General features: G+C 39.4%; 3 protein-coding genes across 9 annotated transcripts in view; all 3 read left to right on the forward strand.

Annotated features, from left to right (window-relative positions):
• The window catches only part of epb41l3a (erythrocyte membrane protein band 4.1-like 3a), a 101,948-nt gene extending 100,295 nt beyond the window's left edge, over positions 1 to 1,653 (forward strand). The window contains 1 exon segment of the mRNA XM_036589836.1: positions 592 to 1,653. The gene's annotated coding sequence lies outside the window, so the exon portion shown is untranslated.
• A 1,699-nt stretch (positions 1,654 to 3,352) lies between these two features.
• zbtb14 (zinc finger and BTB domain containing 14) lies at positions 3,353 to 6,408 on the forward strand. Of its 2 annotated transcripts, none has more exons than XM_036589934.1 (2): positions 3,353 to 3,488; positions 4,536 to 6,408. In XM_036589934.1, the coding sequence occupies exon 2, from the start codon at positions 4,553 to 4,555 to the stop codon at positions 5,879 to 5,881; it is 1,329 nt and encodes a 442-aa protein (XP_036445827.1). In that variant the 5' UTR covers positions 3,353 to 3,488; positions 4,536 to 4,552; the 3' UTR covers positions 5,882 to 6,408. The 2 variants fall into 2 exon arrangements, with proteins under 2 accessions (XP_036445827.1, XP_036445834.1); XM_036589941.1 differs by lacking the exon at positions 3,353 to 3,488 and adding an exon at positions 3,610 to 3,767.
• On the forward strand, positions 4,705 to 25,697 carry top1mt (DNA topoisomerase I mitochondrial). Of its 6 annotated transcripts, none has more exons than XM_036589860.1 (24): positions 4,705 to 4,798; positions 8,499 to 8,631; positions 8,742 to 8,832; positions 8,971 to 9,023; positions 9,112 to 9,172; positions 9,459 to 9,484; positions 9,573 to 9,653; positions 9,755 to 9,794; positions 9,890 to 9,975; positions 11,357 to 11,423; positions 11,504 to 11,859; positions 13,938 to 14,056; positions 14,137 to 14,258; positions 14,350 to 14,472; positions 14,573 to 14,760; positions 15,500 to 15,644; positions 16,098 to 16,241; positions 17,786 to 17,968; positions 18,149 to 18,217; positions 19,371 to 19,485; positions 20,224 to 20,351; positions 22,296 to 22,390; positions 22,955 to 23,104; positions 24,545 to 25,697. In XM_036589860.1, exons 2-24 carry the CDS (start codon positions 8,555 to 8,557, stop codon positions 24,645 to 24,647), a joined length of 2,622 nt encoding a protein of 873 aa, XP_036445753.1. In that variant the 5' UTR covers positions 4,705 to 4,798; positions 8,499 to 8,554; the 3' UTR covers positions 24,648 to 25,697. The 6 variants fall into 6 exon arrangements, with proteins under 6 accessions (XP_036445753.1, XP_036445767.1, XP_036445761.1 ...); XM_036589874.1 differs by having other exon boundaries at positions 9,893 to 9,975; XM_036589868.1 differs by lacking the exon at positions 4,705 to 4,798 and adding an exon at positions 6,928 to 7,924.

A 25,697-nucleotide genomic window follows, 5' to 3' on the forward strand; every position in this document is an offset into this window, starting at 1 on the left:
CTTGTGCACTTTCTTTCTCATTTGCTCTCATCATTGTAACGTTATAATCTCCAGCTGCATTTGGAATATCTCTGGAGGTAAACGTGTCCCTGAATGAAATAGGGAATGAAGTTCAACAGTACATCAGTCTCAGTCACTCCATGGATGATGAGAAGGATGTGTTGGGTTGGTGAAAGTTTACAGTGGATCTTTCCTTTTGCTTGTTAGGTTCACCCAAAGAGTGTCTACAGTAGTAGCAGTAGTGAGAGAAGTTTTAGCGCAGTTGATAAGTGGAGGATTGATGCTGGCAGGAATAATTGGCAATTATACAAAAATATACTGGTAATAAAGACTGCAGTGTATTACAGATGTGTAAAATACTAGTTTGTGGTATGGAATGCATGGCGTTTTTCTGTTGATCAGCTCAAGTGCTTCGTAACAAAGCAAAGATCTGTGAAAACGTGTCTGTGATAATCACGTTCAGGTTTTAAATTTAGCTTTACCAGTCGGGCTGGTTGGATCGGGTCTCAAATTAACAGTTTGGGGTCGGCTTTGGGCTTCTCTTACGAAGTATTGGGTTATAGTAATATGTTTTTGTTCATATATTTTTAGGATTAGTGCCTCTTCTCACTTCCCGGAGAAATCTTGCGTGTACACCTTGCAGAATGAAGGACGCTTTGGAGAAGTCGCCCATGGAAACAACACCACAAACAAACCAATGGATACACTTCATCTGAGCACCGCTGGAGTAACCTCTCACACACACACACACACACACTCTACAACACACGCTTACTGAACTACCGGGCAGCCTGGTCCAGCATTGGATCACTGATATTGCATGACAAGGGAACAACTGCTTTTTTTTTGTAAAGAGAACAAAAGATATATATACCTTTTAGGACATACTCTATGACAACGGTGTAAATTTCAGTCTACCCTGCGTGCTCCTCCTAAAGGGAGAAGAATGTATGTGACAAGAATTTTGAAAATAGTACTGGTACAAGTACCTGCATTTTATTTATTAGAATACTGCTCAATGCGAAAAAATAATAATAATACTAGACTATCCGTATGAGCACACAGTATTTAACCATGCAATAGGTGTGCTGCTCACGCCGCCAGTCACCACGTCTTGGTCCTGTCACCCCTCTCCTGCCTCTGATGTGCTCCATGTTGAACGTACTTCATATGATTGAGAATATGAATGATGCACCCATTGCTTTGTAGACCATGCATATTAGAAAGAAACATGTTGTTTTTACTTGAATTATGTGTACATTTTTTATGTTTTACCCTTAAATTTACTGACTGAAAGGCAATGTGGGGACTTTTCACTGTCTGTTTTGTTTGCTTTTTTTTCCAAGAACGAAGACTGGCACTGTGACCACATTTGTCACTATTCAGAGTCTAAGTGACTGCTGCCCAACGTCACATTTTTAAGTCATTTCCCAAATTGTCCATGCCTAGAGTGGCATACCTGAGCCTTAAAATGTATAAACTGGATATAATATCTGAAACATCTCCAGTTATGTGTGTTTGTGCCCTTGTTTTATTATTATTATTATTAGTCATTTGCCTGTGTGTTTTTTAAACCACCATCCTGTCATACGCTGCAGTCCATGTTGAAAGTGTTTACCACATGAGCTCAAATAAAATGGCAAATATATTTGAGAGAGTTTTTTTGACTTTTATTCGCTGTTCTGCAGTCGCACCGAGCATCTGAGCAATGAAGAGAACAGACTGGCATGCCATCCCTCTGGCAAAACATTGTGTAATCGCTGCAAACTTCATAGTGACATTTGTTATGGAATATATTTGCAAACATTACTGTGTATTTCTTGTTTATATTTTTAACTTTACAAAACTTAACATGATGTCAGCACATCACTGTAATAATAATAGTAATTGCTCAGATACGCATTACAAGTACTGTTCAGGGTGACGAGCATGCTGCAAACCATTTGCACAAAAACAGCACTAATTCAAATAAAGTGAGAGAAAGAAGAAACAGCACTGGAGATACTGCTGTAGGAACATCCAGCCTGATGGAGAACTTGGTGTGTGCTCAGACCTGTTGGGCATGATGGTAAATAATATACAGAGTGAGAAAGGAGCATCCTGATCAGACTCAGTGTTAATTCAGCTGCAGTCTATTCAATCATTTAACTGTTTACTGTTTTGAGAGCCTCTCTAAACTGAAATTTGAATTTCCAATCTGTTTGGATTTGATTTAATATGTAATATTACCCAAAAACAAGTGCCTTTGCTTGGTCTTCATGTTGTCATTCTATGACCGATTAGATTAGATAAAATTTCTGTGTGGACGTTTGATTTGGTCCACTATAAAGTCTCCCTAACCTCATCCCCTCACCTCATGAGAGAACTTATTTTTATAGTATATAACTTATTCAATTACTAATCTTCAAATTGTACATTTATGTATTTTAGAGGCAAAATATAATGTGTTAAAAAAAATACATTTTAAAAACCTGATATGGAACCTAACTACCTTCTTTATTTATACATAAGTATATTGTTTTGCTAGCATTCGGCTCATAACAAACACTGCGCTTTTGTCCCCAAGACAAAACGTTTTGGCGCCCCTGATCTACAGGTAGGTCTAACATACTCCAGAAGAAGTGTTTATTTAACTTTGGGAAATGATCTAATGTTTAATATTAGTTTAATTGTAAGCATTTGCTTAGTAATTGACTTGTAATTTTGATTATAATATTTTAATATACTAATATTACATTATATGACATTTAAATTTGCATCAATGAGCTTAAAGTGTCTATAATGCGTCTGAAAGTAGACCTAGTTCAGAATCTATCAAAAATATGCTGTTTAGCTCAGAAATGATCAGATGTTGAATATTTGCCAAAATGCTCAATATTCGGCTTATATGTTAATGCTAAAATATAGTATTATTATAATATGACTAGTATATTATTGTTTAATATTATATCTTGACCGAATGAATTTAAGCGTCTCAAATGCATCCACAGGTAATCTGGGCCTAACGTGCACCAATTAAAAGTGTTAGTTTCTGACTCACTGCGATCCTTTAAAATTGATCAATTTCTCCTCCTCTACACTCTCTCCGTCCCCTCTAACTCCTCTTTTCCCCTCTCTCTCCCTCTCTTTCTATATCTCTTTCTCTCGTGCCCGCGCATCTTTCTCCCGCTGCTCGCTCCTTCAGGGCTCCGCGATCCGCACCTCTGTATTCTCCAATGCTACGGTGCGTAGCCGCGCTCCGTCGTCAGCTCTCACCAGTGATGGCTGCGGCTGCGCTGTTTGCGTAGCGCTCTTGGCTCTGCGCTCATGCTTACGCACGTTTTCGTGCTCTGCGGCTTCGTGCTGGCGCAGCGCGTCCTCCTTCCGTGTGTGTGCTCGTCCTCGACGCTCACAAAAAAAACACACACACATACAAAGTGCATTATTCACTACTGGCGTTGTGACACTCCACCCCAGACTTTTCCAGTGGGTCAAAACGGCACGCAGAGGTGAGGAATGAGATTTTTTCGCCCTTTGCAGCAGCTTGTAAATTTATTGCATAATGTTTGGCCGAGATGCCTCTGCGCGCTCACGGCTCGCTTCAGGAGAGTTCATGGCTGCTGCTCGGGCTTTTTCCGAGCGGGGACGGGGCTGGGCGTGCTCGTCCTCAGTCGGGAACGGCGCCGTCCTCGTCCTGTAGTCCTCCATGTTTTTAAACGTCGAGAGCAGCGGGGGAAACAGGATTGACTCTCTCTTACTCTAAACCACAACTCCGCCATGCATTTAAGGAGCGTTTAACCCACTTTCTGAGATGACTCCGCTTGCCGAATTGTTGTTTTTGTTTCTTTTTTGCGAGATAACTATGAGGATAGCACTAGCTAGCTGGTTAGCCGGACAGCCGGTTTTATTTGGCTAACTCGCTGTGAAAAAACCAAGCTAAGCTGACTGAACGTTTAGCTTTAGCTTGTGCTTTTAGAGCCTAACTGGGTTGCTGCTAACTGGCTAGCTAATACGGCAGGTCAACAAACCAGATTGTGCCCGGGCTAAGCTAACTTTAGCACAATGGGTGTTTGTGGGGAAACAAACACTTTAGTGAGTCGGTCCTTCACTGAGGTTTGAGTAGTCTGAGCTTTAAACCACGATTTTATACCTAGTTATCGTCGCTTTGTTCCAGAATGGCTAAAAACATGAACTAGCTGGCTAGCTAAAGAGCTACAGCTGAAAGGCAGTTGCCTAGCTTGCTTATCTGTCTTAACTCTTTAGCCAGTCAACAGGCCTTCTGCTTGCTAAAAAGTGCGGCTTACAAGTTTGGACAACATTTGCGGGATAAGTTACATTATTGAGCTGCAGAGTTTGTTAGTACTGTAAGAAAAGCTCGTGTAAAGTTTATCCGAAGTCTGCCGCTTATAAGTTATGAGCTTGTTTATACGTTTTAAGGCTGTAAAGAAGGTGCTTCTGTGTTTGTGACCTATTACTGAGATGATTGTAATGTTTCTCAGCACTCAAAACAGAAAAAAAGCTAACATCCATCTCTCTCTTTCTCTCTTTCCCTTCAGACGGAGGCCGTCCCAGCATGTCAGAGACTGTGAAATATGTGGATGATGATCACAAAACCATCTTCTTGAAGATTTTGAATGAGCAGAGGCTAGAGGGTGAACACTGCGACATTGCAGTAGTAGTTGAAGATGTCAAGTTCAGGGCTCATCGGTGCGTGTTAGCAGCTTGCAGCAACTACTTCAAAAAGCTTTTTAAGAAACACGAGGTGGACAGCTCCTCTGTGATAGAGATTGACTTCATCCGGTCAGACATCTTCGAAGAGGTACTGAACTATATGTACACTGCAAAAATTTCGGTTAAGAAAAAAGATGTTAATTTAATGATGTCATCTGGACAGATCCTTGGAATCCGGTTTTTGGATAAGCTGTGTTCTCAGAAACGGGATATGTCTTCCGAAGAGAAAAACGAACTTAGGAATTCCAAATTCCCTTATGACATTGTTAAAAACGGGCTTCAGAATGAAGACGCTCAGTTAAACCAAGACAGTGATGTGCAGGTGCTTGGGGACCAAGACGACCCGCCTTCTGACGACATTGTTGAGGAAGCTCAAGGCAATCACGATCTGGACAAATCACCCAGCAGCGCCCTTCGAGTAGAGGAGGCGATTCTAAAGGAGCTAGCACAGGAGGAGGTAAACAAGGTTGGCTGCTATGATCAAGACGTGGAAGCGATGGACACTGAGCCCAAGGAGCTTGCCGCTCACACCCAGACCCTGTCTTTTGCTGACAGCATGGGGGAGGTTAAGGACGAGCAAGCCCCTGGATGGACCACAGCTGCTGCAGAAATGAAGCTGGAATATCTGCTGTACGGCCACCGGGATCAGTTTGCTTGTCAGATTTGTGGCAAGAGCTTTCTTGACGAGAGCCGGCTGAGGAAACATGAAAAGCTACATTCTGCTGAGAGGCCGTTTATATGTGAGATATGCCCCAAAGCATTTACCACCCAGGCCCACTTGAAAGAGCATCTGAAAATTCACACTGGCTTCAAGCCCTACCGATGTGATGACTGCGGCAAGTCTTTCATTCGAGCCCCAGATCTAAAGAAACACGAGAGAGTGCACAGCAACGAGCGACCCTTCGGTTGCCAGATGTGCGAAAAGGCCTTTAAACACAAGTCTCATCTGAAGGACCATGAACGCAGACACCGAGGCGAAAAGCCCTTTGTATGTGGTGCCTGTCCCAAGGCCTTTGCCAAAGCCTCTGATCTAAAGAGACACGAGAACAACATGCATAGTGAGCGAAAGCAGCTGTGTGCCAACAGCTTACAAAGTGAGACTGAACAGCTGCAAGCGGCAGCTATGGCTGCAGAGGCTGAGCAACAACTGGAATCGATAGCATGCTCGTAACGGACTGTTTTGTGTGATGTACTCACACCAATGCACTGTAAAACAATCTTTTCTTACTCCTTTTGTTTTGTTAAGCAGGCGTAGTCTTACTGTTTTGGTTCGTCTTGTTATAAGTTCCTTTTTTGAACTGTTGGAATTTCAGATCTCGGTAGTATGTGTAGATTTTCATAAATTTAGACACACGACTTGATTTACACTGTTGAATGTTTTTGTTTTCTCTACAATGAAAATGGTGCAAGATTTTTTTTTCTCACTGTACAGTTCGTACCAAATGTATTTGAATATTTGTGGCAGTCTGATGGACAAATGGACACTGATTTGCACTGCCTTACTCTTCTTGACATAGTAATGATGCATTTCAGCAGCACCAGTTTTGCTAAAAAGACTGTAGAGGAGGGAGAAACTGAACAAATGCATCTTTGATGGTTAGTCATTCCATCAAATATGTTGCAAGAGAAAAAGAAGATTTAGCATATAATATTTTTGCTGTAATAAAATGCATTTCCCATGGGGAGTACTTCTGTGGATCATTTGTCTTTTTGTGTTTTGTAGTTTATAAAGCGCACTGGCTATAGTTTTCTTTTTTAAGGTTTTACAGACCAGTTTATTGGGTCTCTTGCTGTATGCAAAACTGTGAATCTTAGGTTACAAATGGCGTTTTTAAACAGTGAAGACAAATTCTCTATTGTGGGTTTCCTAAAAACTGTTTTTCTGCTTTGTGGATTTATTTGTCTTTGCTCAGCGGTCATTCCGCATTGACATTAAAGGAGCGTCAGAGCATGAAGTTGCATCAGAAACAAAATTATGAACTGCATGTGAGCTGGGCTGGATTTCCCAAAAGTGTCTTAGCACAAGGATGATTCTTAATTGACAGAGTGAGCATCACTCTGAAATACTCTCTCTACTGGTTGCGATGATCTGAATACCAAGATGCTTTTGGAAACTGGGCTCTGATCTGTACTGGGCTCTGATCTGTACTGGGCTCTGATCTCTTATTAACTTTTAATATTTTTTTGTAGGTAAAAAGGATTCTTATGGAGTTCATTTTGCAGCAAAAGTTTATATAAAATCCATAAGCACAGTATTAAGAAACAAAACTCTAAAATGGTTTGAATTACAACACATCAGAAGAACGTTTGTTACTCATTTTCACAAGCATTTTGCCATTTTTTGCTTTCTTTTCTATTTGTGGATTTTGCACTGTGTTCTTTTACTTCTGGGATCTCTCCTTTGATTCAGCAGTCTTCATTTTTTTTATTCTGAGTTTTGACACTTTAGGTCTGGGGTGGGTCTTTGAAGAAGGCGCAAACTTACAGCGTCTCTTGGCCCACTGTTTTAGAGTGGCAGGTCCTCTGACTCGTGGCCACGCCCATTTCACAAACCGTGGAAACTAGTCCAAGATGACTGGACTCATCACTGGCGTGTCGGATTTTAAGGCAACGTTTCCCATATTAATGTAAAACACCAATAGAAAATAAATAAAGAAAAGCAGAGCAATATGGTAGCCAAAACGACCAGTAAAGGGACTAAATATCTTTTGAAAAATTAACTTTGACGAATTCTCAGTTGTATTTACAGGTTTTTTTTATTGTAATGCTTTATATTTTGATTGAATTTTATTTTATTAAAACCTTTTGGTACAAAATCAACTCAGATTCTTAACCCATTCACACTGCATTTTGTTAGAAATTCGCACTAAGAGGCGTATTTAGAATCAAAACACTGGCTGTTCCCTCCTTCCTCTCGGCTGATAGGCTGATAAAAGTCAGTGCGCCGTTTTTAATGAGTTTTGAAAGCTTGATGGTGTTGTGTCTACTGCGCATGCGCTGTTGGTTGGCTTGAGGACTTGAACTCTTTCAGGTGTGAGAAGACAGGAGGTGAGAAACCTTCACTGAAACGTCTTCAGTCGCTACTAAGTGTTTGACTTCTGTACATTTTCTTCTCGGTCATCTGGACTAGACTAAGTCTGAGGAGAAACATCGTCTTCAAAAGGTCGTCTTTAGCTATGAAGGAGGTCTCCTCTCAGGCTCGGTGAGGTGAAGTGTAAATATCTCGCTTTTTGTTCGTTTGTCGTCCACACCACACCGCACAGCACCGTTCTCGCTTTTGTTCATTGTAAAATTGTCTGCCGACTAAACAGCTTCTCGGTTGTGACGTGCAGAATTAAACAGGGAGTCCAGCCTGCAGTGGAGCTGAGCTGAGCTCAACAGGCTCCAGTCAGCCAAAGTGCACAATTTAAAGCCTAAAGCTAGCAGAGTGTTTCTTTTCAGTTCTGCCTGTCTAATTTTTTTTTAAATCAAACAGATTACAGGGACTAAGAACCATTAAAAACTGACAGTATATTGAACAAGTAATGTAATATGAAATTACAAACATTTCTGAAAGTTAAGAAATAGATAGTAGCTCATTAACTAAATTAAGTAATTAAACGAAGAAACAGAAAAAATGCACATCGCACAAAATTACCGAAAAGCTTGCACACTGATTTACTTGTTTAACAGGTTGAACATAAATCTTCTTCATGCCTGCTTACTTAAGTCATGCTTGCCAACTTAAGTCTTCAGTCTGTCTGAAGGGTAAAGTAGGTCTGTGCTGTGTTTTCTGTCTTCTTTGACAGGTGGAGATTATATATCTAGTCGTCTTCCGTTGGGTTTTCTCAGTGAAAAGTGAGGGATGAAAGTGAAGAAGGAGGAAAGAGACGAAAAGGGCAAGAGAAAATCAGCCCACCACCATGAGAAACATGACCACAGGCAGGAGGAAAATTTCCAACTGGTTATTTTCCACACTGTTTGCAATGTATGACAGGGTGGTCTGAACATCCAATGATGCATATTTTGATGGATTCATTTTAATATGCCAGACATAGGAAGAAGTTGAGGTCGGCATCTGAGGAGACTGTTAAAGAGAAACATTCAAAACTGAATGGAAAGCACCACAGATCATCTACAAATGTAAGATGTACATATATTTGTGCACATAAATGATCTCCTAAAAAATTGCACATTTTAACCATGGTGGCAATGAAATGGTAATACTAGGTTTATATGAGGTGTACATGAAGATTGTATTTGTGAATTTCTATTTCGAAGCACTCCGGCTCAGGATCCCTAGGGAAAGTTCTGCAGGAGTCCAAAATTACAAGGTGTGTTGTGTTTTTTAAGATTTGTTTTGTCCTGATAATATTTACTGTATTGTAGCCGTCATATCTTGATGCTCATGTTCCATTATAGCTCTGAAAAAGCAAAGTCTGATTCTGGCAACAGTGGATCTGATGCTGATAGCATGGATGTGGTATGAAGTCTATTTCTGATATGTTGGCAGAGTTACTGTTCTTTCATTGCTGACAATGAACCGTATTCACAAACCTTCTCAGAGTAGAAGAGCTGCTAGAATCTAGAATCTGTTCTGGTCAGTAAATCATAGGAAGTAAGAGAGAAATCTGACCCTAGATCAGCGCTCCCTTCCTAAGAAGCTTAGTGAATATGGGCTAATATGAGAATATATTTTAGCAATTTGTCTTTGATGGTTTAAAGTATTTTGTGTGAAATGTGTTTGATGTCATATGCCTATGTTTTAGGACACCAAAGAAGGCTTTGAAGAGAGGCAAGTTATTCATTTGCTGTTTGTTTAGATGCTGCCTAATAGAGTACTTCAGTATATAATCGTATAACATGATTTGGTTTTCTTACAGTTTGATGTCACTGGATGGAAACAACAACTTGGCAACAATGACTCTACGGCACGAGGAATCAGGAAATGAAGAATATACACTGTTAGAAGCACTGTAACATTTACATGAAAGTTTTAGTTAAATATTTGTGCTTATAAAGAGAATGTTATTGATTTGTTGTTGTTGTTGTTGTTGTTGTTTAGAGTTAAAAAAGAGACACCAGAGGAAACCAGCAAACACAAGGTGCTCTGCTGTTCTTTGTTCTTGAATTTCTCATTTGGCTTATCTTTGACTAATTTAATAGAACAGTTGTTCATTCTTTTGTATAATTTTTTTAGAAGAAAAGTAAACACAACAACGGTGGTCACAGTCATAAGAAGAAAGAAAAAAATAGAGATAAAGAAGATGATCTACAAATGAGCAGGTAAATAAATGTGCATTTTAATTTTTTTTAAATATCTACAGTTATTTGCATGTCTCTCATGGTTGTGATAGATGGTGTTTTTTTGAACACTTGTGTTTTCCGGTGTTGATCTAAAATCCTCATTTCAGTACTGTCAGTTGGTTAAGATGAACACTGGAAATTTATGTTATGTTAGGTGATCAGTTCTAGATTACAAACTCCAGCTCATCCCAAAGGTGGTGGATGGAGCTCTCTTACTTCAAAGAACACTGCTGTTCCTCTGCTGTACAGTTCCTCTGCTGTACAGGCCAATGCAGAGAGGCTTTATACCCCTCTAGTTGACGCTTGGCATTGGGCATGGTTCTTGTGCTGTTGCTTCAGAATGCCCTGTTCTATTAGCAGTGCTTTTCTATGGAGATTATACAAGCTGTGTTTGTGCAGTTCAACACTGTCAGCAGTAAGTGTACCTTAAAGTAACAGAGTTCATTCATTTGAAGCAATGTCTGTGTACCTTTGGACAGATAGAGTGTGAAGTATGATAAGTATCATGGTAACTTTACAACAGAAGGCACAAACGTTCTTTACCTTTAACATAAGCCAATGGAATGAGTTTTTTTTCTATGTAATTTTGGTCCATTTGTATTGTTGGTCTGTTCATCATGAAATTTTGGCACAATGTAAAGTAGCTGTGCCCTGTGATGGCGACTTCTCCAGGGTGTATCCTGCCCTCCGCCCAATGACAGCTGGGATAGGCTTCAGCCAGTGTGTGTGTGTGTGTGTGTGTGTGTGTGTGTGTGTATGTGTGTGTGTTTTGGCAGTGACAATAAGTACAAGGATTACGGTACAGAACTCCCACATCATCAGGCTCATCAGTGTTCATCAACACTGCTCCTTGAGATCTACCTTCTGTTCACTTTAGCTCCAACCTTAATCAACCCCATCCGATCCATCTAGTCATTGTCTTCAGAAGTCCTTGATTATGTGAATGAGGTGTGCTAGATTTGGGTTGAAGATGAAACCTGCTGAAAGGTAGATCTCCAGGAAGAAGGTTGGTGACCACTGCTGTAGACAAATGTCCAAATCACTTGCAACCTACTATGAGACATTTACCCAGCCTAACTCGGAGAGAAAGATGCTGAAAAGTGTACTGAGAAGAGTAGAGTTGCTATTTGTATTTTGTTTACTTTTTTTAATTGCTACTGAATGTGTGAGTCTGTTCTTCTGTGTTAGTCCACAGGTTGGAATTAGGGTGAGTGTATCCATGTACAGATAAATAAAAATAAAGCTTTTCAGGTTGTGTGCTCAGTTACTCTAGTTATTTCAGTAAAGATTTGTCGTTCATAATTGTGTAAAATTGAAAGCCCAGTGTGTATGACTAAAACTTGTCCTTTTTTCTCTACAGAGAAGAAAATGACCAGAACAGTAAAACCAGTAAAGGTTCAGCTGGTGACAAGAGGCATAAAACCAGAGTAAGCCTTTTAAAATTCGTATATTTCATGGAAGGATGTTGAAACAGTGGTGGTTATTGATTCTTTTGGATTATGAATAGGCAAAAGTGAAAAGGTCTGAAAATGGCCCCACGTCTAAGACAACAATCAAAGAGGAAGAGGATGAGCTGCCAAACTTTGATCTGATCTCCGGCTGTGGACAAGTCAAGACTAATACTGAAGTGACAAAAGAAAAACACAGTCCTGGAAAGGCTGCAGAGAAAGAGCCTACGGTCAGTACCACAAAAGAGAAAAAACGAGGTCAGGAGAAGAAAAGGAAATCTCACAGCACAGAACATGATGAAGCAAAGAAAAATAAAAAAGTCAAAAAAGAAGAGCATGAGCACGAGGACAGGAAAGACGAGAAAGAAAAAAAAGAGGCAAAGAAAGCAGAAGAAGAGGCTGATAAATGGAAGTGGTAAGCATTTGGATGTTTCGTGGCTTTTGCTTATGGAGAAGATCTCTAAGCATATTCAGGAAGATGGAGGTCAGAAAGGTCAGTAACAGCTGTGGGGTTTCTACTATGGCAGTAGATTTGAGAAAATCTTTTATTCTAGGTGTTTTTTTAGTTCTAAATTATTGAGTCTTCGAGCAAAGGTCATTCAGAGTAGTTTAATGTGAAATGGTTGGTTGCAAAGAAACTTGGTGACAGTTTCTTTACAGTAGTGGTGACAGGAACCAGGAGTTAATATGTCCACAACACAAATATAGTCGTTTTATTTGCTATCCAAAACCACCGGTGAACCTGCTCGTGTCGTGGGTTTTTATATGCAGTGTTGATGACGGTAAAGTAGTGGTTAAACCCAAATAAATCATTTAGTGTTATTACTTTCTGAGAGGGAGCTTAGCGCTTCGGCCGTCTGGTTCCTATCACCAGCACGGTGAACAGTTCTGACTTGGTACGTTTCTCTAGAATGGAGCTTTTCACATCAAACCACTCCGGATGAGTTTGTTCCTTTTATATGTTTGTCTTAACAATTTAATTTCGAAAAATTGATAGGATTCCCCTTTGTTTGGGTCTCTCTGTCTTGCATTAAACTTTCGTCCTGTTGTGCGGAACTTAACACCTCGGTCAGTTGCCGGGGGACTGTCTCGGCGGTAGCACAGTGCGGCTGTGTGTGTTGTGTCAGGTGGGAGCTGAGGGCTCCATGTGGAGAAGCTCTTCACTGAACAGCTCGCTGCGCGTGTGGAATGAAAAGATGTTACGATGTTTTTACCCGCTTCATTCGTTATTCAGACAGCTGTAAGACAAGAGCGTGTGTGTTTCACTCGCTCAGACGGTACAATCTGGCAGCTGAAGCGCTGCTCAGCCCGAGGTCAGTCAGTGTCCAGCCTCCTCTCTGCTGTTGTCGCTAGTAGAGGATCAGTCAGTTTGTGGTTCTCTGGTCAGACTCCTTCATTTTGCTCATTAACAGTTACTGTTGTGATTATTCGGCGGTCCTGTTCTCAGTCTCAGCTGTGTGGAACTCCTACACTGTAACATCCTGAGACCCAGAGAAATTAAAGTTTGATCATTTCAGTAATTAAGATAAAATAAGTCTATTGGCTGAAAAAATTGTCACATTGACTTTTTTTTCAAAAACACTTTTTTATGTAATGTCCTTTATAGTGGACAGCAGGACGTTGCATAGTAAATATGTTGATGTCATATTTCTTGTTTCCTATACTCCATCAGACCAAAACCCTGCTGCAACATCAGCAACAACTTCAAAAACCTTGTCATCAATTTTCAAGGTCCTTATGATCAACATACTGCTCAAAGTAATTCCAGGGCACCCAGTCAGTACGGCTTTGGGTGGTGTCATTTAACAGCAAACTGCTCCATGCAGGGATGAATTGTGGGTATAAATGGAGAAGGAGGAGAATTCATTTATTTTTAATGTTTTCATTTTTAAGTGTACAACTGTGTAATAAGAGATTTTCTGAAAAAGTAGGAAATTAAATAAAGCTCAGATCCCTGGCTTAAATGCCTGCATACACTTATTTTAGTTGTCCATTTAGCAGTAAGAGTAAAAGTTAAAATACTGGCGGTACAAAAAAAAATGGACCAAAAAAAAAAATAGATAAAGTAATATCACAGTAATGTATTTACTTGCTAAGCTTACATGTTGTTGCTTCCAATCCCTAACTGGATCAGGAGGGGTGTGATCATCCTTTAATTTTCTCTGTCTCAGTCAATTTCCTGTCACCTGTGATACCATGAATTTCATGTAACAACAGATTTACTAAGTTCCAGTGTCCACCACAGAGGACATCAAAAAGGTATACTGTTAGGTGGTTAAACTTTTATGAATATCAATAAATAATTGCTCTGAAAATTAGCTAAATCAACTATAAGATTTAGAAACATCAAAAAAATGAATAATTGTCAACTGTGTACTTCTCTTGTACCCATAAAACATGGTTTAGTGAAAGAGGGATTCCACACAGTTTTTCAAAATTTCTGTCCCCCCCCCCACAAAAGGAGTTTCATAATTATTCCTAATTGTTGTGCAGGTGGGAGGAAGGGAAGCATGCAGAAAATGGTCAGAAGTGGAGAAGTCTTGAGCATAAAGGGCCACTTTTTCCACCAGAGTATGAACCTTTGCCAAGCAGTGTGTCATTTTTATACAATGGTGAGTGTGTAAATTATTGCATAAAGCAGCTTTTTTTATTCTTTAGATCTGTCAGTGCTGATTTATTTTTTTTGTTGCAGGAACGCCGGTAAAACTAAGCCCGGCAACTGAGGAAGTAACAACTTTCTATGCCAAGATGCTGGACCATGAGTTCACCACCAAGGAGGTTTTTCAGAATAACTTCTTCACTGATTGGAAGGAGGTAAGGTCTTATTAGTGCCAGAAAAGTTTTCACTGCTCTGCTCTCATCTCCTCTTCCTGTTGATACAGTATAGAATGTTCACTTGTTTTAGGTAATGACAAAAAATGAGAGGCAGTTGATAAGTGATCTCTCGCAGTGTGATTTCAGCAACATCCACAAATACTTTGTGGAAAAAGCAGAGGAAAAAAGGAACATGACTAAAGAAGAAAAACAGGTGTGTGCTCATGTCATCACAGAATGGAGAGAGAACTTCACTACAGCATTGTTATACAAGTTTGTGTATGCTTTATGACGACTTACTAATCTGGTTCCAGGTTTTAAAGGAGGAAGCCAATAAACTTACTGAGGAATATGGCTACTGTCTGTTGGATGGGCATAGGGAGAAAATCGGCAACTTCCGTGTGGAGCCTCCAGGCCTGTTTAGAGGGCGAGGGGAGCACCCTAAAATGGGCAAACTGAAAAAACGTGTCCAGCCAGAGGATGTGATCATTAACTGCAGCAAGTAAGTAAAAGCTCAACAAAGATGGACGTGGTTAAGAAGACAAAATTATCTAGAATGGCCTGCTCTAGCTACCTTTTTAATATGCAGTGGCCAGATAGAGTGTATAAGACCACAAAACACGAGTAGGACCATGGTTCAACTCCCCATCCAGATAGAAACACCACTGCTATGCCAGTATAGCAGAGCAAGACGTCTGACATTACATTCAATTCAAAGATGTCTGTCTATGCAGCAGCAAACAACAAGGATGTGATGCAGCAGTTGAGGCTGCCTATTAGTGAGTTTCACAGCCATTCAAATGACATTTATCATAAGCTGTGCATTATAGGTGAATTCCAGAGATTTTTCTAAATTTCAGCATAATTAAATTGTGATTATACTAAGTCATTGTTTAGAATGGTTATGAATATGATGCTTGATGTCTGAGATGTTGGTGTATTAATGGTACTGATGAAGACCATTTGTGTCCTGTTTGTTGTAAACATATGATTGAAAGCTAACAACTGTGTAAAGTAATTGCGATCAGCTCAAATAATTGTGATCAGGCAATTGTGTGACAGTTATGACCAGTCTGTTTTTACCTACAAATCTCTTCCCTGGCTTTGGAGAAGAGCACCTGACAAGTGGTCCCTGGGTAATTTGAGTATTTTAGTTTGAGACCACTGTCCAAGAGGAAAGGAAGCATTGCCACTAAGTACTTTGTTGTTGTTATTTTGTCAACACGATCAATCTTCATTAGAGATGTAAAGATTCCAGAGCCTCCTGCAGGCCGCCACTGGAAGAAAGTGCAGCATGATAACACAGTCACTTGGCTGGCTTCCTGGGTGGAGAACATTCATGGGCACATCAAGTACATCATGCTAAACCCCAGCTCTAAACTTAAGGTAAAGAGTTGTGTCCATTCCCTGTAAATGCTGTTCTTGTCTTGTAGTACTGTTTGGTGGTTTTCTTACACAGTATCATTCAGGTGTTTTGTAGTGATTTTATAATCACACTTCACACAATCACAGAGTCACTCCAGTTTCAATGCAGCGTTTGCATAATGATTATTTGCAATGTTAGTTTTAAAGACAACAGCTGTGAAGCCTGCCAACAGCTTGTTCACTCATCACAGTCAGCCAACCACAACATGGGTTATATAAGACTAGTGTACTGAAAAATAGCGGAACGTGTTAAATACATTGTCAAACATGTGAAATAGCGTTGCTGTAACATTAGTTCAGTTTGTTTTGTGGCATATGCTTCAATTTATTAATTTAAAAGGGAAAAAACAAGCATTTGCTACCACTATAATAATCCTGAGCTCAGTCTTGTGTTTCCTTTTTTATGCTGTGCAGGGAGAGAAGGACTGGCAAAAGTTTGAAACTGCCCGTAAGCTGAAACTGAGAGTGGACTCGATCCGGAGTGAGTACCAGAGCGCCTGGACCTCTCGTGAGATGAAACAGCGTCAATATGGAGTGGCTTTGTATTTCATTGACAAGGTAGACGATCTCATTGTTGAGCATTTTATTATTCCATGACTGTGAAAAGACTCATTTAAAGAGATGCTACAATATTTTACAACCTGATTTCTACATGCTGCATCTGTAGCATATGGTCGATCACCGTGGACAATGTTTTGGAAGTTTTACCCCTATTTTAGAAAAGAACAGAAAACTCAGTGGCTCAAAAAGCCCTTTAACTTGAAACTCTACAAGCCGTTGGGCAATTTATGCAACGTTAGTTTTTTTTTAGTCGAAGGTATTTGTAAATTAAGCTGTACATCTGTATAATTTGCTTACTGAGATGAGCCTAATTTATTAGAGTAGTGATGCAGGTGGAAATTTCACAGGGTTAGGTATGATCACGCATGGAGAACAACACTGGGTTGCACAGGTTTTGCATACATTTGTGCTTGGGTTTGTGTATAAAGACTAAAGTCCTTAGTTAACACTAGTTAGTTTCAAGCCATCCTTTTACTAAATTTGGTGGCACCACGACTCCTTAAAGGGGAACTCCACCGATTTTTCAAAACTTGTACATAATTACATGGTTAAAATGTAAACGTCATATAGAGTGGTTTGGTGTGAAATGTTCCAGTCTAGAGAATCTTGCCAAGTGTTGATGATGGGCACCAGACATCTCATGAGTTTAATGCCTCTGAAATTTCTCTGTTATTACATGAAATGGTTAGGTATGTACTGCCTGATGACTGAGACATTGTTTAATGATAGTTTTGTAATAAAGCTTTGGCTTAAAATATATTTAAATCCATTTATGGTGGAGAGGTACATACAGGGTGTTTTAAGGCAAAATAGTCCCCAAAGAAAACTTTTTTTTTCCAGATTTTCCACTATTTTACCATCATCAACATTAGATATAAAATCTCAGAAGATGCATGTAGGTTCACTAGTGGTTTTAGGTAGTAAATAAAAAGTCTGTATTTGCGTTCTGGACATCATGACCCCTGGTTTCTATCTCCACCACTGTAAAGAAATCTGAGTCTGTACGTTTCTCTAAAATGAACCATTTCACATCAAGCCACCCTGGATGATTCACATCTCAGACACTGAATTATTTAGAAACTTTAAAGAAATTGGTGGAATTCCCATTTAGGTCATGAAGTCCCATTTTTTTAACTGGTAACAACTAACAACTAGCATTTAGTGTTTTGAGCTTTAGTTAACCAAAAGAAAGTCTACATGTGATTTCTATGTGGGTTCCATTGGCTGACACCTGTTTAGGGGAAGGTGTAAATATTTAATAGATACTAAGCTCAATGTAAAGACTGGTTTGTGTGGTGCCACCTGTTTTGATGTGGTAACATGTTAACCTGAATTTAGTAAACACTTAAGTTACAACTAGCTAACGATTGAATGTGCCAGAAAATCTTAGGGAAAGGCAAATGTAACTAAAATTGCATTTTACAGTGTTGCAGCATTGTTCAAAAGTTGAATAAAACTGTATACACAGTAGAGCTGTGCTTGTTAAACAGTCTGTCCATCCTTGATTGAACGTGTGTGTGTTCGTGTGTGTTTGTGTGTAGCTGGCTCTGAGGGCTGGTAATGAGAAGGATGATGACACAGCAGACACAGTGGGTTGCTGTTCTCTGCGTGTGGAGCACATCAACCTGCACCGCCACCTGGACGGCCAGGACTATGTGGTGGAGTTTGACTTCCTGGGCAAGGACTCCATCCGCTACTACAATAAAGTGCCTGTAGAGAAGCGAGTGAGTGCAGCCTAGTCTTTGGTCTTCCCTTATTTGTATGCCTTAAGTTTGTTTATGCTGTGAAGTGTCTCACTCTAAATGTGTGGTGTAAATATGCTCAGAGTTTTATAGCAGTGGCCCTGAAATCTTGCATGTAAATGCACTACCAGTTACTGAGGTATGTATAATATTTGCATTCAGGTTTACAAAAACTTGAAGCTTTTCATGAAATACAAGAATCCAGACGATGATTTATTTGACAGAATTTCTGTAAGTATCTTTCCTCATATATAATATATTCATTAGACATGCAGTACATTCACAAAGTATTCAGATCCCTTCAATTTTTTCCTTACTCAAGCCTCAATCTGCAATGGATTCAATTATTTCTCATCTATCTGCAAACTCCATAGTAAAAAAGCATAAACAGGTTTTTACAAAGTTTTGTAAAAACATTAAAAATAAATGTTTCACATTTACACAATTATTCAGACCTTTCACTCAATACTATGTTGAAGCACTACTATGTAGTGCAGCAGCTGCAGCCTTAAGTATTCTTGCCACAAGGTTGACACACCTGGAATTGTGGATTTTCTCCCATTCCCCTCTGCAGAAGCTCTCAGCCTTTCTCAGTTTATATGGGGAAAGTCACTGTACTGATATTTTCAGGTCTCTCCAGAGATGTTCAGTTAGATACAGGTCTGGGCTCTGGCTATGCCACTCAAGGACAGTCACTGACTTTTCCCAAAGCCACGCCTGTGTTGTTTTTGCTGTGTTTCCTTCAACAGCACAATGACTTGAGAGGCTTTGTCCCTGTCTTCCCCTCGATTCTCACAAGCCTTCCAGTTCCTGTTACTAAAATAATCTCCACAGTATATTGCTGCTGCCATTACTGTGCTTCATTGTAGGGATAGAATTGACCAGGTAATTAACAGGGCCTGAATACCTCCAGGTTTAACACTTGGAAACTTTACTTTCCTCAGATGTAGGTCTAGACACAATCCTGTTTCTGAGGTCTGCAGACAGTTTCTTTGGCTTGTTTTTGCTCTGACGTGAGCTGTCAGCTGTGGGGCTTTATATACACAGAAACACGTCTTCCAAAACACGTCCAATCAATTAGATTTACCACAAGTGATCTTGAGTAAAGTTGTAGAAACATCTTAAGGATGATGCACCTGAGCTCAGTTTCAAGTGTACTAGCAGAGGTAGATATTGCAGTTTGTTTTTTATGATAAGTCCTTGTTGTTCTTTTTCATTTTGGAGTACTTTTTTTGCAGATTGATGAGGAGGGGAAAAATGAATTTAATCCATTTTAGAGCATGGCTTCAACATAATGCAATGAGGAGGAGGGGGAGAAAATGAGTCTGGGGACTTTCTGAATGCACTGTGTTGTACAATCCTGAATAACTTTATTTCCATACAGACAATCTACCTCAATAAAAAGCTGAACGAGGCTATGCCAGGACTGACGGCAAAAGTTTTCCGAACTTTCAATGCTTCTACCACCCTGCAGGAGCAGCTGAACAAACTCACCAGCGGTCAGTGCATATGGGTCTTGTGGCCTGTGGTCAGGAGGAATCTCACGGCAGAAGTGTTAATCTAGGATCAGTTTTTGTCTTTCTTATTCAAAAATGATCAGTATCAAGGTCAGAGAGATAATACAGATTAGTTGTATGTTGCTGGAGGCTCTCAAAACATCCTTGTTTGGATTGTTTTGAGTTTCTGTGCAGTCAGTCTCAAAAAAAATGTCTTGATTCTACAGTATTGTTTCCCAGTATGTCCTTGAGAGCACCAGCATTACAGACTCTAGCACCTTGTTCAGCTTATTCGACATCCAATTAGCAAGTTATTAAGCAGTTCTTTTGCTGAATAAGATGTTGCAGTTGTGAATACACAAGGTTTATTTATTCTTTTATTTTTTGTATTTCTTTATTTATTTATTTATTTTTTTTATTCGTTTGGAGCTTAGAGTCTCCTAATAACAATGAATGTAACCATATATTCTCAATTCAGTTGACGTAGGGTTTTAATTCTCGATAGGATAAATAGCCAAAGTGATCAATTACCAGCATTGTTACTCACATGCATTATGAAACAACCAGACCATCCCTATAACTGTGTACAATGCTTCCATTAGCATTTTCTTTGTACTTTAAATCATTTAGTAATTGTCATGTTTACAGGTCATTCTGTGTGATGCAGTACGACACTGACCTTTTATTTTCTACATTATGTAACTGTCATTGGCGCTAATCTTTTATGTCAATAAATGTCAGATGACATGACGCTGCCGGAGAAGATCCTGGCCTATAATCGTGCAAACAGAGCTGTGGCTCTACTCTGCAACCACCAGAGGGCAGCACCCAAAACATTTGAGAAATCCATGCAGTTGCTGCAGGAGAAGGTAAGACTGTATCTGCTGCGCAGTCCATGTTCAGAAGAATTAATCCTGCACTCAGTCCATACTACACACGTCTGTACTGACAGCTGTCAAGTCATACTTTATTAAGCCCATATTAAACTGAAGCAGATGCTTAAAACCATTAGCTGGATTGTAAACTTTCAAGATGAAATGTCTAGGGAAAAGAAGAAAGAGATTTTTTTTTTTTTAAAAAGTCCAGCCTGATTCTGTCTGTGAGGAGCTACTAAACAAGTGGAGTCTTTGCTGTGTGTGTCTTCAGAGACACAGTAATGTGGGCTGACAAATGCTGATCCTGAAGTCACAACAGTTCTTCAGTGTTATTTGGTGATAGCAGTAACTGTGATTTGAAGGGGTCAGTCCTGGTGTGGTAGAGGCTTAGTTAATGTGAAAAGTGTTTTAAAAAAATAAAAATAGAAAAAATCAGAGTGAGCAGAGGCAGCACTGGAACAGTTTGCTTGACCTGCCATCTATTCTGCCGTACTTGTCCTTACATAGTCTGCATATCGCTTATGTACCGAGTATGTAGTGTATTGTTTATGAATTATATGTACATTGGCTGTATATTGCATATAATACTAGAGACACCAACGGCCGGAACCAAATTCTTTGCGTGTCAATGTACTTGTCCAATAAATTTGATTCTGATTCTGATGTTTTGGCACCCCTGATTAAACAATATGTTTTGTTGAGAATAAGTTAACTTGTCTTTTACAGAGAACACTTCTGCATATTTTAATGCACAATTGCTGTTTATTTGCTGTGTTTAACATACTGGAAAAAAACATGAATGTGGCCTGTGCAAACACAATGCGTTATTTTGTTTTTGTTTTTTGTTTTTTTTCAATAAATAGAAACTGTGCACTAAAATTAGCAGAGGAATGTCATATTTACCGGTGTTCTCTGTAAAGGATGTGCTAACTTTAATTTTCACTTAACAGAAAATGTCACTTAACCTTTGGTCTTCAAACATTTGCAAACAGCTGTATTTTTTAGGCTTTCTGAGTGAGTTTTAGATGTTTTTAGTTTAAAAGTTTCACATCTGCCTTGTTTTGTGCAGAGAAGTATAACTTGTTCATTAGTTAGATTTGTTTAACATGTGTGAACACTTCACCTGCACCCAAGTGCACACCAAAATGGAACCATTGTCAAAAATCGCACTTTTGTTCAGTTAGCTGCTGTTGGAGACGGTTTTTACAAACATAAGAATAACTAGAGCATGCTTTCTTGATGCATGTAACTGTCTGTGTAATCTAAAGAATAAAGAAATAGAGGTTGAGTAAGATTTATTTTTATTTCTTTGATTATGATACATTTAGAAATCTGTTTTCATGGGTATGATTTATATATTTATGTCAAGATTATATTTTTGGTAGATCTGGATTTTACACTATGATTTCAGGTTTTTGGCACTAATGGAAGCAAAGTAGCAGAGCACTTGTGTTCCTGATAAATTTCTGGCCAAACAAAGATCACCATGTGTAAAATCTGGAGCACCACTGCAATGTAAAACCAAATGAAGCTAACTGGCAATATTACCAAAACCCAAACTCAAGCAAGCTAGTTGTAATAACAGCCAAAGAAATGTTACAATCATATCAGTACAAAATACTAACTAAAACTAAACTAAATCTGTTGAAGACTGTTTCATTTTCAACAAACACTTGTTCGTTCGTTCGTTCGTTCGTTCGTTCGTTCGTTCATTCATTCCATTTATATAGCGCATTTCTCATACACATAATTGCTTCACAGATCATAGTTATTGTTTTTGCTGCTGCCTGACAGACTAACAGACTATTAATCAGATTTATTACAGTACAATGTTGTCATTAGCTTGGTAGTAGTAGACTATCCTTGCCTTCTATCTGTGTGTGTTCTGCTATTTTTGTAACCTTGTGAAGTTGCTTAGATGATTTTTTTTTTTTGCAGATCAAAAAGAAACAGGAGGAAGTGAAGAAGGCCAAAAAGGAGCTGAAACAAGCAAAGAAAGAACACAAGCAGGTTCCATCGGAGGCGTCGCAAAAGTAAGAAATCAGCATTAAAATCACTACCATTTTCTTTGGGCTTGATTCAAGGTTAGTCTGTTGAATGTTTTGTCTGAGCTGGCAACAGCCTTTCGACATGTTTTTGGTAAACACAACATTAAATATTCAAACTTGTCAAGGGCCAAGAGATTGTTCAAAGAAGAGGAGCGATAAACAGCCTCCGATTTATCCAAAGCAAAAACATCCTTGCAGATTATTCGGTTTGATTTGAAATACAACTGGTAATTAACTTGACTTGATGTCAGCTCCATTTGTGTAATGTCTTAGACACATACAGTGTTTATTATGCAGATATGTTGTCGGTTTAAAGTCACAGCTATGATTTTGAATTTGTAAATGCATTTTATGTAAGCATGCGATCAGAAAGAAATGGAGCGCATGTGCGGTTGTAAAGAATCTCACCTAACGTGAATTAATACGTCCAATATAAGGAACCAACCAGCTCTTTAGCATAAAAACACAAAACTGAGTCAATACTAATCTGCATAATGCCCCTGCAGTATGCCTGAAAATGTATCTTTCTTTCTCTCCTTCCTTGATCAGGCTGGTGCAGAAGAAGGAAAAGACTGTGAAGAGGCTGGTGGAGCAGCTAAAGAAGCTCCAGCTACTGGAGACTGACCGAAAAGAGAACAAGGTCATCGCTCTGGGCACTTCCAAGCTCAACTACCTCGACCCCCGCATCTCTGTGGCCTGGTAAAGTACAACATGCACCCGCATCCATCTTACACATTACACACTTCCACTCTACTGCCTGGGGTCTGTGCTGTGTGCTGGTACTTTTTTTTGCTATTAATCATAGCAAGAATTAAGAATATGAAAATGCAGAATTACTGCAGTTGTAGGTGCAAAAGGTGATGCAGATGCAAATCATATGACCAGCCATGTGATAAGCAGCGAGCCAGTAATGTGACTGACATTACAAAAATAATTGAGATTGTAGGGCGTGTATGTGCTTAATTAAAAAAAAGATAATTAGCCCATAAGATATTCTCTCTGAGATCTTGGTCTTAATGTGGTTCATTCAACAGAAGGACCCTGAAGGGGCACTCTGTGATTTAAGAATGGCAAAGTGGTCACATCTGCTCCAAATTAGCAAGAAGGGGGGTGTGGAGACAGGCTTTCCTCTTTAAATTCATAGATGCAGAAACCAATAGTCACTAACATATGTTTTGAAGCTGTAATTGCTTTGTTTACTCTCATTGTCTGTAAAAGTTTGTCTGTAGATGACTGTTTGCGGTCAGGGCTCTGAAAGAGCATTGTAAGCTCAGTGTCACGCTGAACCACACAACATCACTTAGCCTTGTTGTTTGCAAGTATAAGACAATTTCTGCAAATGGAGTAATAGACATGCAGCTAAAACAATGACTGAGGTCCAAACTTCAGCTGTGCTCAGTATATTGAAAGGGGAATTCCACTCTGATTTTTTTCAAAATGTTCACATAATTGAAACATTAAGATGTAAACAGAGTCATTCAGAGTGGTTTGATGCGAGATGTGTTGTGGAATCAGAATTGCTCACAGTGGTGGTGATGGGAACCAGACGTCCGAAGAGTTTAATGCCTCTAAAAGCTCCCACACAAAGTTATTATATGAAATGGTCATGAGTAAGCAACTCAATGCCTTGTTTTATGATTGAGATGAGATTGTGGCCTAAAATGCATTTTTCTAAATACATTCATGGTGGAGGGGTACATACAAGGTGTCGTAAGGCAAAATAATGCCCATAGACATTGTTTTTCAGACTTGGTACTATTTTACCATTCTCAGTATTGCAAAAACACACTCAGCAGACATATGTAGGTTCACTGGTGGTTTTGGATGGTGAATAAAATGGCTATATTTGTGATGTAGACAATGCAGCCCCTGGGTCATATAAGCACCAACCTCATTTCTGTAAGATTCTCTGAAGTTACGTATTTTGCATCAAACCACTCTGAATGATTTCATTTACATCTCTGTGATTGTCATAGAGACATCTTGAAAAATCTGTGAAATATCCCTTTAAGGCAATGATTGCAGTGCAGTTCCTCACTGTTGCTCTTTGCTCTGTGCTATGCCTGCTCCCTCAGAGGGGCTGACTGTTAGATTTGGGTCTTCGTTTGTTCTGATCAGAAAAAAATGTTCCTCGAGCAGGTGTAAGAAAAATAACGTTCCAGTGGAGAAGATCTACAACAAGACTCAGAGGGCCAAGTTTGCCTGGGCCATCGACATGACTGATGAAAACTTCCAGTTCTAACACACGCAGAAGAGGATGTGCTTTCCTTTGTTTGCTTTTTTCTCTTCCCTTCGACATTTCTTTTGACCATTCAAACAGCAGCTTTTGTTAAGTTTTTTTCATGTGATGTGTTTTTTGCCAAACTTAGTTAAATATGACAGATATGACGTGTCTTTTGTGTTGAATTTGTTTGTGTAGTAAAATGTGAATACAAAGCTGAAGGTCACTTGCTTTTTTTTTCTTTTTTTTTTTCCTCTTGGGTTTTCCTTGAAGAGATGTGTGGATTATGGAGCCCATGTTGTAAGCAGTTTCAGTTTGAACTCTCTAGTTCTCATCTGAGCTCTCTCGTTTTCTTTACAGTATATTAAACATAGAAGCTGCAACTGTGTCACACGTGACTGGGACCAGTTTTCAGTGTCTCTTCAGTAGTGATTAGTGAATTCCTGATCATTGTGATTAGTGCTCAGAAATCAGTGGGCTTTTTGATAATTGGGGTGCTTTTTGTTTTGCTTTTTGCCCATTGTTATCACAGCCAGCCCCCTTTTTCCACATAAGAGGCCTCCATCAAATGCTTAAAAAAGTGGTAAAATACATGTAAAAGATCAGAAAGTGTCTGAAAATGTCTTTAGATCTATATCATGTATTAAATTAAGCAATGTCTGATCCAGGCATGTTTTAATGGATAGGGTATCTGCTGAATTAAGCCCACTCTGGTTCTCATGTTCTTATTTCTTTATGCGCTCTGTTTACTCTGCTGTGGTAGAGGCGACACAAACAAACATTTTCCACAAAAATACAGTCTTCAGCAACAATGTTATAATGCAGCATGAAGCTATTTTTAAGGTGGAAAATGAAAACGTGTAGTATCCGCATTGCCCGTGTTTAAACTTGCCACCTTTTTCTAGGCCAGTGGTTCCCAAACTGGTCCTCGTGGACACCCAGATGGTCCACATTTACATGCATTCAAAATGTGAGCATGCACATATTACCCGTAAAGTCCATTTCCTTCTGCTTTCTGTGCCATCAAGACCCTGTATAAAATGCACTCCTGCAATGTTTTCTCACAAGACA

This window comes from Colossoma macropomum, unplaced genomic scaffold (assembly GCF_904425465.1).
Source record: "Colossoma macropomum unplaced genomic scaffold, Colossoma_macropomum, whole genome shotgun sequence".
Lineage (NCBI taxonomy): Eukaryota > Metazoa > Chordata > Actinopteri > Characiformes > Serrasalmidae > Colossoma > Colossoma macropomum.

What these genes read in the sequence shown, in the direction of transcription:
- top1mt (XM_036589860.1), top strand. Translation starts at nt 8,555, where the DNA reads ATGAAAGTGAAGAAGGAGGAAAGAGACGAAAAGGGCAAGAGAAAATCA. An exon ending in ACAAGAGGCATAAAACCAGA is followed by an intron (nt 11,424 to 11,503) that starts GTAAGCCTTTTA and finishes GATTATGAATAG; the next exon opens with GCAAAAGTGAAAAGGTCTGA. An exon ending in GTGATCATTAACTGCAGCAA is followed by an intron (nt 14,761 to 15,499) that starts GTAAGTAAAAGC and finishes AATCTTCATTAG; the next exon opens with AGATGTAAAGATTCCAGAGC.
- zbtb14 (XM_036589934.1), top strand. Translation starts at nt 4,553, where the DNA reads ATGTCAGAGACTGTGAAATATGTGGATGATGATCACAAAACCATCTTC.